This window comes from Cyclopterus lumpus, chromosome 8 (assembly GCF_009769545.1).
Source record: "Cyclopterus lumpus isolate fCycLum1 chromosome 8, fCycLum1.pri, whole genome shotgun sequence".
In the NCBI taxonomy this organism is placed as follows: Eukaryota; Metazoa; Chordata; class Actinopteri; order Perciformes; family Cyclopteridae; genus Cyclopterus; species Cyclopterus lumpus.
In genome coordinates, this window is record NC_046973.1 from 41,705 (window position 1) to 59,233 (window position 17,529).

The window sequence follows — 17,529 nt, forward strand, 5'->3', positions numbered from 1 at the left end:
GCCGCGCTGCCTGCCGCGCTGCCTGCTGCCTGCTGCTTGCTGCCTGCTGCTTGCCTCGCTGCTTGCTGCCTGCCGCGCTGCCTGCTGCTTGCCTCGCTGCTTGCTGCCTGCTGCTTGCTGCCTGCTGCGCTGCCTGCTGCTTGCCTCGCTGCCTGCCGCGCTGCTTGCTGTCTGCTGCTTGCTGTCTGCTGCTTGCTGCCTGCCGCGGTGCCTGCTGCTTGCTGCCTGCCGCGCTGCCTGCTGCTTGCCTCGCTGCTTGCTGCCTGCCGCGCTGCCTGCTGCTTGCCTCGCTGCTTGCTGCCTGCCGCGCTGCCTGCTGCCTGCTGCTTGCTGCCTGCCGCGCTGCCTGCTGCTTGCTGCCTGCCGCGCTGCCTGCTGCTTGCTGCTTGCTGCCTGCCGCGCTGCCTGCTGCCTGCTGCCTGCTGCTTGCTGCCTGCCGCGCTGCCTGCTGCTTGCCTCGCTGCTTGCTGCCTGCCGCGCTGCCTGCTGCTTGCTGCCTGCCGTGCTGCCTGCTGCTTGCCTCACTGCTTGCTGCCTGCCGCGCTGCCTGCTGTTTGCTGCCTGCCGCGCTGCTTGCCGCGCTGCCTGCTGTCTGCTACGCTGCTTGCCTCCCTGCCTGCTGCCTGCCGCCTGCTGCCTGCTGCTTGCCTTGCTGCCTGCCGCGCTGCCTGCTGCTTGCTGCCTGCCTCGCTGCCTGCTGCTTGCCTCGCTGCTTGCCTCCCTGCCTGCTGCTTGCTGCCTGCTGCTTGCCTCACTGCCTGCTGCCTGCCGCCTGCTGCCTGCTGCCTGCTGCCTGCCGCCTGCTGCCTGCTGCTTGCTGCCTGCTGCTTGCCTCGCTGCCTGCTCCCTGCTGCGCTGCCTGCCGTCTGCTGCCTGCCGCCTGCTGCCTGCTGCCTGCCGCCTGCCGCCTGCTGCCTGCTGCCTGCCGTCTGCTGCCTGCTGCGCTGCCTGCTGCCTGGCGCGCTGCTTGCCTCGCTGCCTGCTCCCTGCCGCCTGCCGCCTGCTGCCTGCTCCCTGCCGCCTGCCGCCTGCTGCCTGCTCCCTGCTGCCTGCTGCGCTGCCTGCTGCCTGCTGCGCTGCCTGCTGCCTGGCGCGCTGCTTGCCTCGCTGCCTGCTCCCTGCCGCCTGCCGCCTGCCGCCTGCTGCCTGCTGCCTGCCGTCTGCTGCCTGCTGCCTGCTGCCTGCTGCCTGCCGTCTGCTGCCTGCTGCCTGCTGCCTGCTGCCTGCCGCCTGCCGCCTGCTGCCTGCTGCCTGCCGCCTGCTGCCTGCTCCCTGCCGCCTGCCGCCTGCTGCCTGCTGCCTGCCGTCTGCTGCCTGCTCCCTGCCGCCTGCCGTCTGCTGCCTGCTGCCTGCCGTCTGCTGCCTGCTGCCTGCTGCCTGCCGCGCTGCCTTGCTGCCTGCCTCCCTACCTTGCCTTACGGACTGATGTCACGGTTTTGACCTGCCAAAAGGGTTTATAATCCAAATGTTGAGAGGCAGTTTGTGCATCGGGTGGGCTTTGTAGTTTGGGGTTGGCAAATATTTATATTAATGTTGACTGTAAAAGTCTTTGTATATAGTGTTTATGTCTTGACTGTAAAAAGTCTTTGTATATATTTTTTATGTCTTTATAAAGTTTTGAAAATGAAATTGTATGAATTTTATTCCAAATCTTGTGTTGTATAATGTTATGCTTGTTGACTGTTCAAGTTCCTGTACTTTTAAATGTTTTAAGTTTAAAACAAACATAAAAGAGGGTTTATTTTTCTGCATTACAAGAGCATGTATAACTTTCAAACATTTTATGGCAATAATATAAAACTTAATACTCATCCAAATGTAATAATTTGGATGAGACATAATGACATAATGGCCAATTATGAAATATAAATGCTCATGCTATTGCTATCGCTAATGCAGGTTTTGCTTTACCTTCATGTAGCATAAAATAAGCAAAAGATATTGGTAATGGTACTCATGGTTCCCTGGGATGGGGTTCAATTCCCTGTAGTGTCTTGCACGTTTTTGCCGCTGTTGTGTTGTCTGTTAAATCAGCGTTAAAACGGTAAAACGTACGACTGGCGGCCGACGCCCCTGACTGGCGCAAATGAGCCAGGACTCGTTCATCGCTGCTCACAGCTTAATTTTCTTTTTTAAGTAAAAAGATACGACTTTTAATGTTAATTATCTCCTAATCTAGACAGTAAAAATGTTTCATTGTCAGTATGCATGGAGTGCTACATGTCCTTAACACATCTGCAGTAGCCATTGCCTGGATTTATTGCAAAATGTAATTTTAATTAACTTTTAATATCAATATATTTTCTTTCAGAAGTAAAAAGATACGACGGCAGTAGCCATTGCCTGGATTTATTGATACAAATATGTTTACAGCACCTCTAATATTCAGAAATGACGAATGTAGGACTTTCATTTTGAAGAATCTCTTACTTTAAATTATTGAGACAATTATCTTTATACTACCTACATATTGCAGAAATGATCTATTTGAAAGGTACATAATCAGTTCAGCTTTTATTTAGTAAAATATCAAAATTTGTAAAGTTAAGATATTTACTTTTTGTTTGGATGTGGTCAGAAAATGTCCTGAACATATCAGTTGCTCAGATATAAATTAATTAATAAATACACTTCATGCACAACTGATGTTTATTTTATCTTCAACTCACTAGTTGAAAGTCACATGTTTTATAGTTAAAGTGAATCTAATTAATTTAATCTAACGTCCTTATTTGCAAGTATACGATTCGTCCACATCTTATTCTGAAGACCGGATGTTCTGTCACGTGGATGTTTCCGCTAACTTTGTTAAAACCGGATATTGTGTTTCGTGGGTCTTTCTGCTAACTTCGCAAAAACCCTCGCTCGCTCCCGATCCGGGTCGTTTGAACGTGTTTACCATGAATTTATATAGGTATATAGTATATAGGTATATAGTATATAGGTATATACTATATAGGTATATAGTATATAGGCGCACAAACATGTCAGTGCCGGCTGATTTGACCACGGAGATCCGAGTGTTCGCTGAGTTCACCGCAGTCATTACTGATCTTAGGTGTATTTGAAACTTTTAGTTTTTTTTTTTATGACGGTAGTATTACTACTAGAGGGACAATCGGTTCTTATATACATCGCCGTATTCTCTTGAAAGATTATGACTCGATGCAGAACATTCAATAATTGAAAATGTATAACTCAAATCTCAAACATGATCGCCCGTACACACCGTGACACCGGGTTGTCCGTTTTTTACGGCTCTCCCTGAACGCAACATACACGTTAGGCTAAATACTAGAGCTTTGGCTAAAGTCATGGAGTACCCGAGGAAAGCGGGTACGACAGTAGGAACACGCTACGTGTGGACATCCATTGGATCTAGTCACAGTGACTCTAGATTGTAACCGTGCACTTTGTCACTAAGTATAGTTTTACCACATGTTCCAGAAAGAGTTATTGTTGTACGACAGCTGAATGTTCATTGCCTATACAGAGGGATTTGTTTAAAGAGAAGTCTATATTATATATTGGTGAGTAAGGGCAGCTTGTTATCTTAAATGTTTTTACTGTTGCTACAGGCCCAGTGTTATTTTGTCCCTGATTGGTTCTCTTTGCAATGATAGAAGAGATGTGTTAACTTGAGGTTAACATTTATATTTGTTAATAATATTGAATTGATAAAAGATAATTGAAGTACCTTTATCTGTTAATTGTTTTACATTATAAATCTTTACAAATATGCTGCATTTTTACAAATAGCAAAAAGTCCCAAATATATAATCTATATATACACATGTTGCTGACTCAATGTTAACTTGATAACTTAACCTTCATGGATATGAATTGATTGTTCTATCTCACTTTATTACAGCAACTTCTGAATGGAAAAAGAGTCCTGGTCATCCTCACTGAGCACCGTCCCACCGCAAGAGTTTCCTAGTGAACCTCACGACCTGCCAGGCATCAAACGGTGAATGTTTCTGACTGAACAAGCAATTCCAATGTTAAAAAGCTTATGTGTGATGTTCTAGTTAAATCAGATGTGTAGGCTGAGGGGATGTGGAGGTGTTACTTGTATGTTTAGGGGTAGCAGTTTTAAAACAAATGTATATGGAACATTTCACTCTCACAAGACCAGGAAACACAATCCACATACGTTAAAAGATTTCAATCCAGGTGCAGTTACAACTACTCGAGTTTCACAAGAATCCTGTAAGATGGCTGCCAAGATACAGACGTTCCACAGCTGGCTATAGCAGCAGTATTAAACAGAAGAGACGGTAATCTGGATGTTTGAGATGTTCCTAATGTTGTTGTGTTTTTTTTGTGCATATTTTCTTGTTTCTGCAAACTTAGACTCACGGCGTTGACGTCAGACGAGAATGCGTCCTCAAAGGTGTTTGTGTATACGTGAACGAAGATCCAGAGAAGCTGGTGAGGAATACACGGTATGTTAATTTACCTTTTTATGTTTATACGGGGACGATCACAGTTGGAATGGATGGGCTTTCCTGTTGGTTGCCATTAGCTTTCAAATGTGAATGTTTTTTTGCAATATACCTACTGCATTGCTTCTGTAAAATGTTTAATTATGTGAATTAAGTTATTGAGCTGTTTATACAGTAAAATTAACATGTGCAATAACAATGGGCTGTAATGCAAGTAAGTGAAAAATGACTGCCCTTGTTAATTGTTTTGTCACAGAATATCGGCAGTGACAGCAGTCGGCCATGGCAGAGACGGTCTTTGGAATCTTTGTCATTAGAAACGAAGGTGCAGAGCCCAGTGATGACCCCGAGGATGTTGGAATCATTCTGGAGGGGTGGAAGTGCTAGATGAGTTGGGAAATGTACCTTTTGCAGTGTCAATGTTGCTTGCTCTTGTGTATGCCCTCAACCTGAGCTACCCACAAGAGCTCAAGTACACCTTTGAAGCTCTGCAGAAGATCATGATGGAACGAGATGGAAACAAACTATCCATAAAAAGGACAAGCTCTCAAAACAAAGCTTTTCTGTTAATTTGAGACTGCCTACTGATGGCTAAAGAAGGTTGGTAGGAAACGTCTGTGTTTCTTTGTTATTTTCTGTATTCCTGTAAGTTCGTAATTGCAAATGTTTTAAGAAGACTGTTTGAATTGTTTTCAGAGGAATGTGTGTACAAAGACATTGTCTTTATTGTTCAAGGTCTAGACTTTTTCTTAGACCGCTTGTTTTTTTCAAATAAATTAAAGTGCCAAGATCCACTATGTTGGCACTTTTAAAAATACATGACGCCGTGTACTTTATTATTTGGATTGCATGTATGTCATAGAAAGTTGACAACTTCTTATTTAGATTCTTGGCTGCAAGCAACAGATTGTGTAAAACATTTTTTTATTGCAACATCTCCCATTTGTCTTGTAATGTTTCCAGCCAACCAGGCTGTATATTTGATTAGAACTTAAGTTTGTGCGTTCGACACCATTGATCATGACATCCTATTACAGAGACTGGATCAGTCGATTGGCATTTCAGGTACCGCACTAAGTTGGTTTAAATCCTATTTATCAGATCGATCTCAATTTGTATTTGTAAACGATGAAGCCTCAATGACCACCAACGTTAATCACGGAGTTCCACAAGGTTCTGTGCTTGGACCAATTTTATTTACCTTTATATATGCTTCCTTTGGGCAATATTATCAGGAAACACTGCATAAACTTTCATTGCTATGCAGACGATACTCAATTATATCTATCGATCAAACCAGAGGAGACCAACCAGCTCGCTAAAATTCAAGAATGTCTTAAAGACATAAAAACATGGATGACCTGCAACTTCCTGATGTTAAACTCAGACAAAACTGAAGTTATTTTACTGGCCCTGAACACCTCAGAGATCAATTATCTGGTGATGTGGTTTCTGTAGATGGCATTGCCCTGGCATCCAACACCACTGTAAAGAATCTAGGCGTTATCTTTGACCGAGACTTGTCCTTTAACTCCACGTTAAGCAAATCTCAAGGATTGCATTTTTTCATCTACGTAACATTTCAAAAATTAGGCACATCTTGTCCCAAAAAGATGCAGAAAAGCTGGTTCACGCGTTTGTTACTTCCAGACTAGATTACTGCAACTCCTTATTATCAGGCTGCTCTAATAAGTCTCTTAAATCCCTCCAGTTGATCCAGAATGCTGCAGCTCGTGTACTTACAAAAACTAAGAAAAGAGATCACATGACTCCTGTATTAGCTGCTCTGCACTGGCTCCCTGTAAAATCAAGAATCATATTTAAAATTCTTCTCCTCACCTACAAAGCCTTGATTGGTGATGCACCATCATATCTTAAGGAGCTTGTAGTACCATATTGCCCCACTAGAGAGCTGCTCACTAAATGCGGGGCTACTTGTGGTTCCTAGAGTCCTAAAAAGTAGGATGGGAGCAAGAGCCTTCAGTTATCAAGCTCCTCTTTTATGGAACCAGCTTCCACTTTCAGTCCTGGAGGCAGACACAGTCACCTCATTCAAGAATAGACTTAAGACTTTCCTCTTTGATAGTGCTTATAGTTAGGGCTGAATCAGGTTTGCCCTGGTCCAGCCCCTTGATATGCTGCTATAGGCTTATAGGCTGCTGGGGGATGTTTTAGGATACACTGAGCACCTATCTCCTCTTCTCTCTCTCCTTATGGATACATTTACATCTCTCCATTGCACCTTATTAACTCTGCTTCCTCCCCGGAGTCGTTGTGACTTCACGTCTCATAGGGTCCATTGGACCTGGAGGTGTCTGATGCTGGTGAGCCGGCCTCCCATTGGCCCTGCTGATGCCCCGCCCCCTCCTCTCTACCTCCTTCTGTTTCATGGATTGGAGTTCCATTCATACATTGTCATATTCATGTAATGTGTTTATGTAACTTTGTAAATGCTGTTCATTCTGTACACATGACATCTATTCTTCTGTCCATCCGGGGAGAGGGATCCTCCTCTGTTGCTCTCCTGAAGGTTTCTTCCCTTTTTTCCCTGTGAAAGGTTATTTTTGGGGAGTTTTTCCTGATTCGATGTGAGGTCCTGGGACAGGGATGTCGTATGTGTACAGATTGTAAAGCCCTCTGAGGCAAATTTGTAATTTGTGATATTGGGCTATACAAAATAAACTGAATTGAAATTGAATTGAAGTTTCAGTTGTCATTCACAGTAAACATTTAAAAAATGTTAATACTTAAGTTATTTTTAGAATGACCTTATCTAAATACAATGCTTTTAACTAACTTAATAAAATCATGGAAAGGATTTCCACACAATTATAATGCTTTCTTTAAGCTACAAGCAATTAAGTTGGTCCAATATAATTTACTTGGGTCTGTCCAACTTATTTTATTTGGGTTGGTCCAACTTAATTGACTACTGTAAGTTAAGTTGGACACAACCCTATAGTAAATTAAGTTGATCCTACTCAAGTACTTTAAGTTGGAACCATATAATTGCTTAATGCTTAAAGAAAGCATTTTAATCGTGTGGAAATCCTTTCCATGATTTTATTAAGTTAGTTGAAAGCATCGTTTTTTTGAGTGTGTACACCTGTACACATTTATACCTCTAAACCTTTATATCTGTACACCTTTCTACCTCTAACCCTTTATACCTCTAAACCTGTATACCTGTACACCTTTATACCTCTAAACCTTTATACCTGTACACCTTTATACCTGTACATATTTCTACCTCTAAAACTTTCTACCTGTACACCTTTATACCTGTTCTTTATGAGAACAGGTATAAAGTGTGAGTTGAATGCTCGTCTAACATTTTTTCATGAACGGGTACTTATTCAATCAATCAAACTTTTATTCCAGACTCAAGGTCCAGAGTACAAAACATTAAATAGAATAAAATACATGCAAAATCACAAGTAAGCTTTGTCGTCATTTGGGTTTCGTTTTTTTCAGTAGAATCTCTGTTTATTTTGATGGGTTTTCATCAGCAGAGAAACATGTTCACTGTAAACGGATGGGAACAGAAGCATGACAGCAACTGTTCCCTGACTTCTCTCGCCCTCTGCTGGACCACCTCGGAACTACAATCTGTTACAGTACAAAGAATATACACATTCAACATTCATCAAGATGAACTGAGGCGTGTAGCAGTTATTTTCAGTGTACAGGTAATCTGAACATGTTCCACTGAAAGATGTTCTGTATCTGAAAATATATAAGAAATTACGATTGATCCTTGACTTTGCACCTCGCTCACACTGAATCACCAACAAGGGATTTTGCTTCATTGTGCATGATTAGACTGTTTGCAGTGATCCTAAACACTTATTTTTCCCTGAGGACACCTGTGAAACATCAGAGAATCTCCACTGTTGTTGCAATCACATTGATCTCACATCTCCAGAGTCCTCTGCGAATTCTAAACCAGAGAGGTATGACACAGATGAAGTGGAAATGTGGATGTAAAGGCGTCAAGGCATTCTTACACTGACAGAGGGAGCCAACTGGTTTAAAGGAGGGAGGATTGTAGTGGGAGCACTGGGGTGTCTGTGTAGCAACACGGTCAGGTAGGAGGACCCTTTGGGGGTCGACTGGGGTGTCTGTGTAGCAACATGGTCAGGTAGGAGGACCCTTTGGGGGTCGACTGTACTCTAATACAGCGTACTTTATGAGCACAAAAGTGTGTAATCCTAACCCGTTAATAAGTGGATGTTAATGAGCTGTGTGTTAACAAGCTGTGTGTTAACAAGCTGTTAGTTAAGCTGTGTTTTAACGAGCTGTTAGTTAGCGAGCTGTGTGTTAACAAGTTGTGTTTTAACAAGCTGTTAGTTAACGAGCTGTGTGTTAACAAGCTGTGTGGCGGCTGTCTTGTCTACCTGAGGGTGCACCTGCCCAGCGCCCAAGTGGTACCCTAGATACCGTACCTCCCTCCGTCCAACTGCACACTTCCCTGGGTTGGCAGTCAGCCCCGCCTGCCTCAGGGACTCCAGCACCGCGCCCACCCACTGCACATGCTCCGCCCAGGTGGTGCTATGGATAATCACATTGTCCAAGTAGGTGGCAGAATATGCAGTGTGTGGACGCAGCACCTGGTCCATGAGGCGCTGAAAGGTGGCTTGGGCCCCGAACAACCCAAAGGGAAGTGGGGTGAATTGGTATAAACCAAACGGAGTGAAGAAGGCCGTTTTTTCCTTGGACTCTGGCGATAGAGGAATCTGCCAGTAGCCCTTGGTTAAATCCAGGGTTGAAAAAAACACGCAGTGCCCAATCGGTCTAGGAGTTCGTCGACCCGGGGCATTGGGTAAGCATCGAACTGTGACACGTCATTCACCGATAGTCCACGCAGAACCTTATAGACCCATCCTTGTTGACAACAAGAACAATGGAGCTACACCAGGCACTGTGTGACTCTTCTATTACCCCCATCTCCAGCCCTTGCCACTTGGTGAGGAGTTTAGAGCTGGAAGAAGGAATCAATACAAGTACCTTTTCTCCCGGTGTGAATTGTCTCAGCCTGGCACCTCTGTCGTACAGGCGTTGTTGCCGTCCCTGGGCCTGGAGCAAATTCTCACGTGACATCCTACCCAGTGTGTGGAGCTTTGCTCGCAGGTCCATGACGTACTGGATCTAATTTTTGCTGGTGCTCGGCCCCTCCTCCCAGTTTTCCTTAATCAGGTTGAGCACGCGAAGTCCTGCCAAAGGGAGAAAATCCTGTGGAGGCCTCCACTCCGGGCAGGACGCACGCCAACAGCGCACATCCGCCTGGATGCCCGGCCAATAAAATCGGGTCATTATCCATTCCAGTGTTTTTTCACATCCCATGTGACCAGCCATCGGGTTATAGTGAGCCGCCTGGAAAATCATTTCTCAGCGTCTCTTCGGCACCAACAACTAGGTGTTTTCCTCTCCTGTCTGAGCGTCACGGCTTACTCTGTACAGTCTGTCCCTAATCAATGAAAAATGCGGATATGACTGCGCTGCGTCAGGGCACACCAGGTGACCATCAATTTGTATCACTTGGTCAAAGGCTGAGCGTAAACTATCGTCCCATTAACTTGTTAAACCCCGGCCAATCTGTTCCCAAGATTAGGGGGTGCGTAAGGCGGGAGCTAGCCGCAACATTTACATTATGTTTTTTTCCCCTGTGTCTAATTTCCACTGACACCATAGGATACACGTGAACATCCCCATGCACACACCTTATCTTCACTCACAATGCCTCCATCAATGCCCTGGGTCGAACCAGGATCATAGACTGCGTACAGCCCGAATCCACCATCGCCTGGTGTGTCCCCCCCTGGATTCTTACCGGAACGTGGTACGTCGCTCTCGAACCGGGGGAAGGTGTTGGAGAGCCGGCAACCCGAATCACCTGGCCCACCTCCATCAGTGGGCACTCCCTCCGGAAGTGCCCGGGCTGCCCGCACCTCCAACACTCCTGCCCTGGTGTACGATCCATTACATTACATTACATGTCATTTAGCTGACGCTTTTATCCAAAGCGACTTACAATAAGTGCATTAAACCATGAGTCCAAACTCAGAACAACAAGAATCAAGCAAGTACAATCCCCGCCAACATCTGCCCCAGCGCCACGATCGGCTGGCTCGGCCCCTCCGGCTGCTGCTCTCGCTGTTCCATTTGTCCGCCCCACGTTGGGCTCCACTGTAACAGGTTTCCCCGTTACGCGGTTAGTCTCGGACGTAACAGAGGCAGCAACACAGCTTGATGTTTGTTCCAAAATACTTTTATTGACATTTTTTTTTATACAGTCTCCGGCTCCTCTTTCTTCTCTCGCCTCTCAGTCCCTCCTACTCTTTATTGGGGAGAGACACAGATAGATTAACCCTCAGCCCCAGCTGAGACTGATTAGACATCATTCCGGCACTGTTCCCTGAACCACACCCCCGCTCCACCCACTCTACAGCTGAGCCTAACCACACCCCACTGCCACAACGAGCTTTGTGTTAACGAGCTGTGTGTTAACGAGCTGTGTGTTAACGAGCTGTGTGTTAACGAGCTCTGTGTGTTAACAAGCTGTGTGTTAACAAGCTGTTAGTTAACGAGCTGTGTGTTAACAAGCTCTGTGTTAACAAGCTGTTAGTTAACGAGCTGTGTGTTAACGAGCTGTGTGTTAACAATAAACCTGCTCATGCCCTTTGTTGTGTCACCTCTCCTGTTCCACATGTATCTGAGCTGATCTCTCTGGTCGTATCAGTTTCACGGAGTGTTGAATGAATTCAGTTTCCTTCGCGATGTAACTCCTCTCTGCACCGTGTCTGACCTCAGATCAGTGACAACTGTGAATAAATTCAGATCTCTGAGGACAAAAACATCAAACATCTGACTTTGTTTTCTGGAAAGACAAAACGTTTTTAAATTTTTTACAGCAACGTGTTTCCTGTAAATATTAATATAACTGCTCTTGTTAAAGCACCACAGTACTGAAACTGCTCTTGTTAAAGCTCCGGTACTAAAACTGCTCTTGTTAAAGCACCACGGTACTGAAACTGCTCTTGTTAAAGCACCACAGTACTGAAACTGCTCTTGTTAAAGCACCACGGTACTGAAACTGCTCTTGTTAAAGCACCACGGTACTGAAACTGTTCTTGTTACATATGCCGTAGTACTGCAAGGTTTACTTTACATTACATATCATTTAGCTGATGCTTTTATCCAAAGTGACTTACAATAAGTGAATTCAACCATGAGTACAAATTCAGAACAACAAGAATCAAGAAAATAATGTTTCTTCAAGAAAGCCAAACTACAACAATACTATAAGTAACACCATAGGTAATACCATGAGTAATACCATAAGTGGCAGAACTTCAGTCGTAGTATTACTGGATCTCAGTGTGTACATATGTCGTAGTACTGCAAGGTTTACTTTACATTACATATCATCTAGCTGATGCTTTTATCCAAAGTGACTTATAAGTGAATTCAACCATGAGTATTCAAGGTACAGTCAGTAAAGATGTGTTTTTACTTTCCGGCGGAAGAAGTAGAGACTTCCTGCTGTCCTGATGTCACTGAGGTACTCGTTCAACCATTGAAGAGCTTGTTCCACCATTGAGGAGCTTGTTCCATCACGGAGGAGCTCGTTCCACCATGAGGAGCTTGTTCTACAATTGAGGAGCTCGTTCCATCACTGAGGAGCTTGTTCCTCCATTGAGGAGCTCGTTCCATCAACGAGGAGCGCATTCCACACTGAGGAGCTCGTTCCACCATGAGGAGCTCGTTCCACCATTGAGGAGCTCAATCCACCATTGAGCAGCTCGTTCCATCACTGAGGAGCTCGTTTCACCATTGAGGAGCTTGTTCCTCCATTCCTGCCCCGGAAGTCCCAGAGGTCTGCCTCCTGCCCAGGCCGACGCTGGCTCCCGGGAGCCACACGTCCCTTCCCCGGAGCGTTACGCTGGAGATCTGGGAACGTGCAGGTCGTTTCTTATGCAGTGCTCCTTAGTTTTCGACCAGCAACCCTCTAGGTATGTGACTGATAGAGCTAAGATTGCCTCTGTTATGGGCTCACTCACTGGGAGAGCATTAGCATGGGCTACTAGCATATGGAACAGTCAGTGTCCCACTATTTCCTCATTTCTGTGCTTCTCTGATGAGATGCGTAAGGTTTTTGATCACCCCGTTAGCAGAGGGGACATTGCCGCACGCCTACTCTCCCTACGGCAGGGGTCCCGCAGCGTAGCTGAGTTTTCCCTTGACTTCAGAAATGTAGCGCAGGGGTGGGTGGTCTGATGTGTCTCTCCAGGTTTTTTTTCTCAAGGCACTAAATAACCCGGTGAGGGAGGAATTAGTTGTGAGGGAGGACTCAGAAAGCCTCAATGCCTTAATCACCTTGGCTGTAAGGCTGGAGAGCCGTCTTGAGGAGTTTAGGAGAGAGAGACCTAGTCGCTTTTTTAGCTTGCCAGGTCCTTGCCCAACTCCTCCTTCTCCCCTCGGGAGACCCGGCCCATGCTTCGACCGGAGCCCGTTCCCCAGCAACCACGCTGCCGGCCCAGCCCCTAGGTTCCCTGCTCCTCCTGGCTTCATCGCTCCTCACCTCCACGCAGAGGAACCCATGCAGATTGGGAGGACCAGCTTGACTCCGGAGGAACGTCAGTGCCGCCTGGGAGAGGGCAGGTGCATCTACTGCGGCCAGAGGGGCCACCGTATTGCCGTCTGTACAGTAAAAGACCAGGCTCATCAGTGAGGAGGACGACACTGGTGAGCCATACAACCCTCTCCGTAAGTCCCCCTTGTTTACTTCCCAGGGTTTCTATCACCTCTCCAACCGCCTCTCTCAGTCAAGAGGTGTTGGTAGACTCTGGTTCTGACGCTAACCTGATGGACGGTGAATTGGCTCGCAAGCTAGGGTTGGAGTGCCGCCTCCTATAAGCCTCTGGAGGCTAGTGCCCTTAAAAGGTGTCTATTCTGCCGGGTAACTCACCGCACGTCTCTCGTTCAGTTAGCCTTCCCAGACCACCACACAGAGACTATCTGCTTTCACTTGTTCCAGTCACTGCAACATCCCCTAATCTTGGGCCACCCCTGGCTGACACGGCACAACCCCTCATATGGACTGGGCTTCGGGGACGGTGATTGCATGGACAAAGGACTGTTCTGAGAGTTGCTTCCCCACAACATCCCTGACCTTACCTACGCCTCAGTCGAACCCCCTGCTGGATGCCAACTACCCGAACCTTTCCAAGGTGCCGGCATGTTACCATGACCTTAAGGAGATATTTAATAAACTCCGCATCGGGAGTAAGATTGCGCCATTGATCTGCTTCCGGGATCTTCTCCTCCCAGGGGAAGGCTCTATTCCCTGTCTGCTCCTGAGACACAGGCTATGAAGGAGTATGTGACCTCTGCGTTGACTGCAAGCCTGATCAGACCTTCATCATATCCAGCTGGGTTTTGTTTCGTCAGCAAGAAGGACAAGACCCTTCGCCCCTGTATCGATTACAGGGGTCTGAACGACATCACCATCAAGAACAGGTACCCTCTCCCTCTTATTTCGTTGGCATTTGATCTATTACAGGATGCTAAGGTCTTTACCAAACTGGACTTAAGAAATGCCTATCATCTGGTCAGAATTAGGGAGGGGGACGAGTGGAAGACTGCTTTCAACACCCCTAGTGGGCATTATAAATCTCTCGTCATGCCTTTTGGACTAACCAATGCTCCAGCTGTTTTTCAGGCCATGGCGAACGATGTCCTCCGGGACCTGCTCAACATCTCTGTTTTCGTGTATTTGGACGATATCCTTATCTTCTCCCCCGACGAGGAGACTCATCGGGGTCACATCAGACAAGTCCTCCGCCGCCTTCTGGACCAGCAGCTGTTTGTAAAGGCCGAGAAATGCGAATTTCACGTCTCCACTGTATCATTCCTGGGGTTTATTGTGTCTGAGGGAGAGGTGAGGATGGAACCGGAGAAGGTCGAAGCAGTCACAGGTTGGCCCACTCCTTGCAACCGCAAGGAGATTTAACATTTTTGGGGTTTGCCAATTTCTATAGGAGGTATATTAGGAACTTCAGTTCTGTCGCTGCCCCCCTGCATGCACTAACCTCCTCTGCTGTTAGGTTCCAGTGGAACCCTGATGCTGCCTTCCGGCGGCTCAAGGGAGCGTTCACCACTGCCCCGCTGCTTACTCTCCCGGACTCCCGTCAGCAGTTCGTGGTTGAGGTGGACGCCTCGGATTTGGGAGTTGGAGCAATACTTTCCCAAAGGTCCGCGGGGGATAACAAGCTGCACCCCTGTGCTTTCCTTTCCCGGAGACTTTCCTCTGCGGAGAGGAATCATGACATTGGAGACCGGGAGCTTCTCGCCGTCAAGATAGCCCTGGAGGAGTGGCGGCACTGGCTGGAGCACCCATTCCTGGTCTGGACGGATCATAAAAATCTTGAGTATCTGCGGACAGCCAAAAGACTGAACCCTCGTCAAGCCAGGTGGGTGCTATTCTTTAGTTGGTTTAACTTTTCTTTGTCTTATCACCCAGGCTCTAAGAATGTGAAACCCGACTCTCTGTCTCAGCTGTTTGACCCTGTTGCCTTCCCCAACCCTCCCTCATGCATTCTGCCCCCTTCCTGCCTGGTTGGGGCTGTCGCTTGGGACATTGAGGAGAGGGTGAGACAAGCTGCCGCAAGTGTTTCTGCCCCTGATGGTTGCCCCCCCCCCCCCCCCCCAGTAGGATGTTTGTTCCCTCTTCTCTCCGATCTCAGGTCATCCAGTGGGCCCACTCTTCTCGAGTTTCCTGCTACCCCGGCATTCGGAGGACGATGTTCGTCATTAAGCAGCGGTTCTGGTGGCCCGCAATGGAGAGGGAGGTTGGGGAGTATGTCAGCCTGCCAGGTGTGTGCACGGTGTAAGGTTCCCCGACTTTCTCCACCTGGCCTCCTAAGGCCGCTACCAGTTCCACATCGCCCCTGGTCGGACATTTCTCTAGACTTTGTCACTGGGTTTCCCCTGTCCGAGGGTAACACCACCATTCTCAGTCGTGGACCGATTCTCAAAGATGGTCCATTTCATTCCCCTGCCTAAGTTGCCCTCCGCTAAGGAGACGGCGGAGGCTGTCCTTTCTCATGTTTTCCGTCTCCATCTAACCCCTAACCCTGCAGATGTGGTGTCGGACCGGGGTCCCCAGTTCATTTCCAAGTTCTGGAAGGAGTTCTGCAGTCTCCTAGGGGCCACGGTCAGTCTGTCTTCTGGTTACCATCCCCAGTCCAATGGTCAGACAGAGCGACTAAACCAGGAGCTGGAGACTGGCCTTCACTGTCTGGTGTCCCAGAACCCCACTTCCTGGTGCAGACACCTCATTTGGGTTGAGTATGCGCACAACACTCTCCCCTCCTCATCTACTGGTCTCTCCCCTTTCCAGGGCGCCTATGGCTACCAGCCACCCCTGTTTCCTGCTCTGGAGAAGGAGTCGAGAGTACCCTCTGCTCTGGCCATGGTCCGCCGTTGCCGCCGTACCTGGGACCGAGCCCGCCAGACCCTACTCAAGAATTCTGCCCGTTACAAGAATACGGCAGATCAACGGCGGTCCCAGGCCCCTGACTATCGGGTTGGCGAGAAGGTGTGGCTATCTACACGGGACCTTCCCCTTCATGTGGAGTCCCGTAAGCTGGCTCCTCGGTTTGTGGGACCCTTTCCAATTTCAAGAGTGATTAACCCTGTAGCCATGAGACTCAAAATCCCTAGACCCATGAGGGTCCACCCCACTTTTCATGTGGCCCGGCTAATGCCAGCAAAGGAGAGCCCTTTGGTTCAGGCCACCAGACCTCCACCACCACCCCAACTCATTGATGGCGGTCCGACCTATGCTGTCAAGCGTCTCTTGGCGGTTCGGCGCCGCGGTCGGCAGTACCTCGTGGATTGGGAGGGGTATGGTCCTGAAGAGAGATCTTGGGAGAGGGCCAGCAACATTCTGGGACCAGACCTCATCAGAGACTTCCACCGGAGGTTCCCTGATGAGCCTGGGCCGTCAGGTGCCGGCCTTAGATGGGGGGGGGGGGGTACTGTTACACCCAGACCTTCTGGGTAGCTCTGTGTTCACTGTCTGCTCCGTTGTGTTGTCTGTCACTCACCTTGTCTCTCGTTCCAGACGCCTCCCTCCTCGTGTGCCGCCCTCCTTTGTGATTGCAAGTCCCACCCTCATTGTTTCCACCTGTGTCTCGTTCCCCTGTGTATTTAGTCTGTGTCAACTCCCTGTCCTGTGTCGGCTTGTCTTTTGATGTCGTTGAGTGTCATCACAAGTAAAGCTTGCCCTTTTGAAACTACCTTGCCTCGCCTTGTGTCTGCTTATTGGGTCCTGCCTCCGTGGTACCAGTTCCTGATAGCTGCATTCTGGATGAGCTGTAGAGGTTGGATGGCATTAGCAGGTAGACCTATCAGGAGGAAGTTAGAGTAGTCTAGGGGTGAGATGACCAGAGCCTGGACAAGAACCTGTGCTGCCTTCTGAGTAAGAAGGGGGCGTATTCTCCTGACACAGATCCCCTCCAGGTTACCCGGTAAGTGTGGTCGTTGAGGTAGGATGAGAAGAGGGAGAGCGCAGTGAAATAAGGATCTGTTCAGTGTGTCAAAGGCAGCAGAAAGGTCTAGAAGGTACAGAGGCGAGAGGATGCTCTAGCAGTGTGAAGGATAAGGACAGAGGAGAGAGAGGATGCTCTAGTGGTGTTAAGGATCAGGACAGAGGAGAGAGGATGCTCTAGCAGTGAAGGATAAGGACAGAAGAGAGAGGATGCTCTAGCCGAGTGAAGGTTAAGGAGAGAGGATGCGCGAGCAGTGAAGGATAAGGACAGAGAGGATGCTCTAGCAGTGTCAAGGTCAAAGGAGAGAGGATGCTCTAGCAGAGTGAAGGATATGGACAGAGGAGAGAAGATGCTCTAGCAGTGTGAAGGATATGGACAGAGGAGAGAGGATGCTCTAGCCGAGTGAATGATAACGACAGAGGAGAGAGAGAGGATGCTCTAGTGTTAAGGATAAGGACAGAGGAGAGAGGATGCTCTAGCCGAGTGAATGATAACGACAGAGGAGAGAGGATGCTCTAGTGTTAAGG

The 17,529-nt window shown here is 47.7% G+C and overlaps 1 protein-coding gene and 1 long non-coding RNA gene across 2 annotated transcripts; both read left to right on the plus strand.

The window, feature by feature from the left end:
- The first annotated feature begins 2,846 nt into the window (after window positions 1–2,846).
- Window positions 2,847–5,228, plus strand: LOC117735277. The gene is made up of 4 exons (XR_004609870.1): window positions 2,847–3,530; window positions 3,872–3,970; window positions 4,357–4,448; window positions 4,705–5,228. It is a non-coding gene; the product is annotated as an uncharacterized LOC117735277 (long non-coding RNA).
- Window positions 5,229–8,581: 3,353 nt separating this feature from the next.
- Window positions 8,582–16,610, plus strand: LOC117734695. The gene is given in 10 exon segments (XM_034538935.1): window positions 8,582–8,589; window positions 12,317–12,460; window positions 12,933–13,175; window positions 13,241–13,342; window positions 13,779–14,455; window positions 14,458–14,920; window positions 15,590–15,700; window positions 15,850–16,047; window positions 16,134–16,459; window positions 16,576–16,610. Coding segments are annotated over 10 exon segments (2,307 nt in total).
- The last annotated feature ends 919 nt before the right edge of the window (window positions 16,611–17,529 follow it).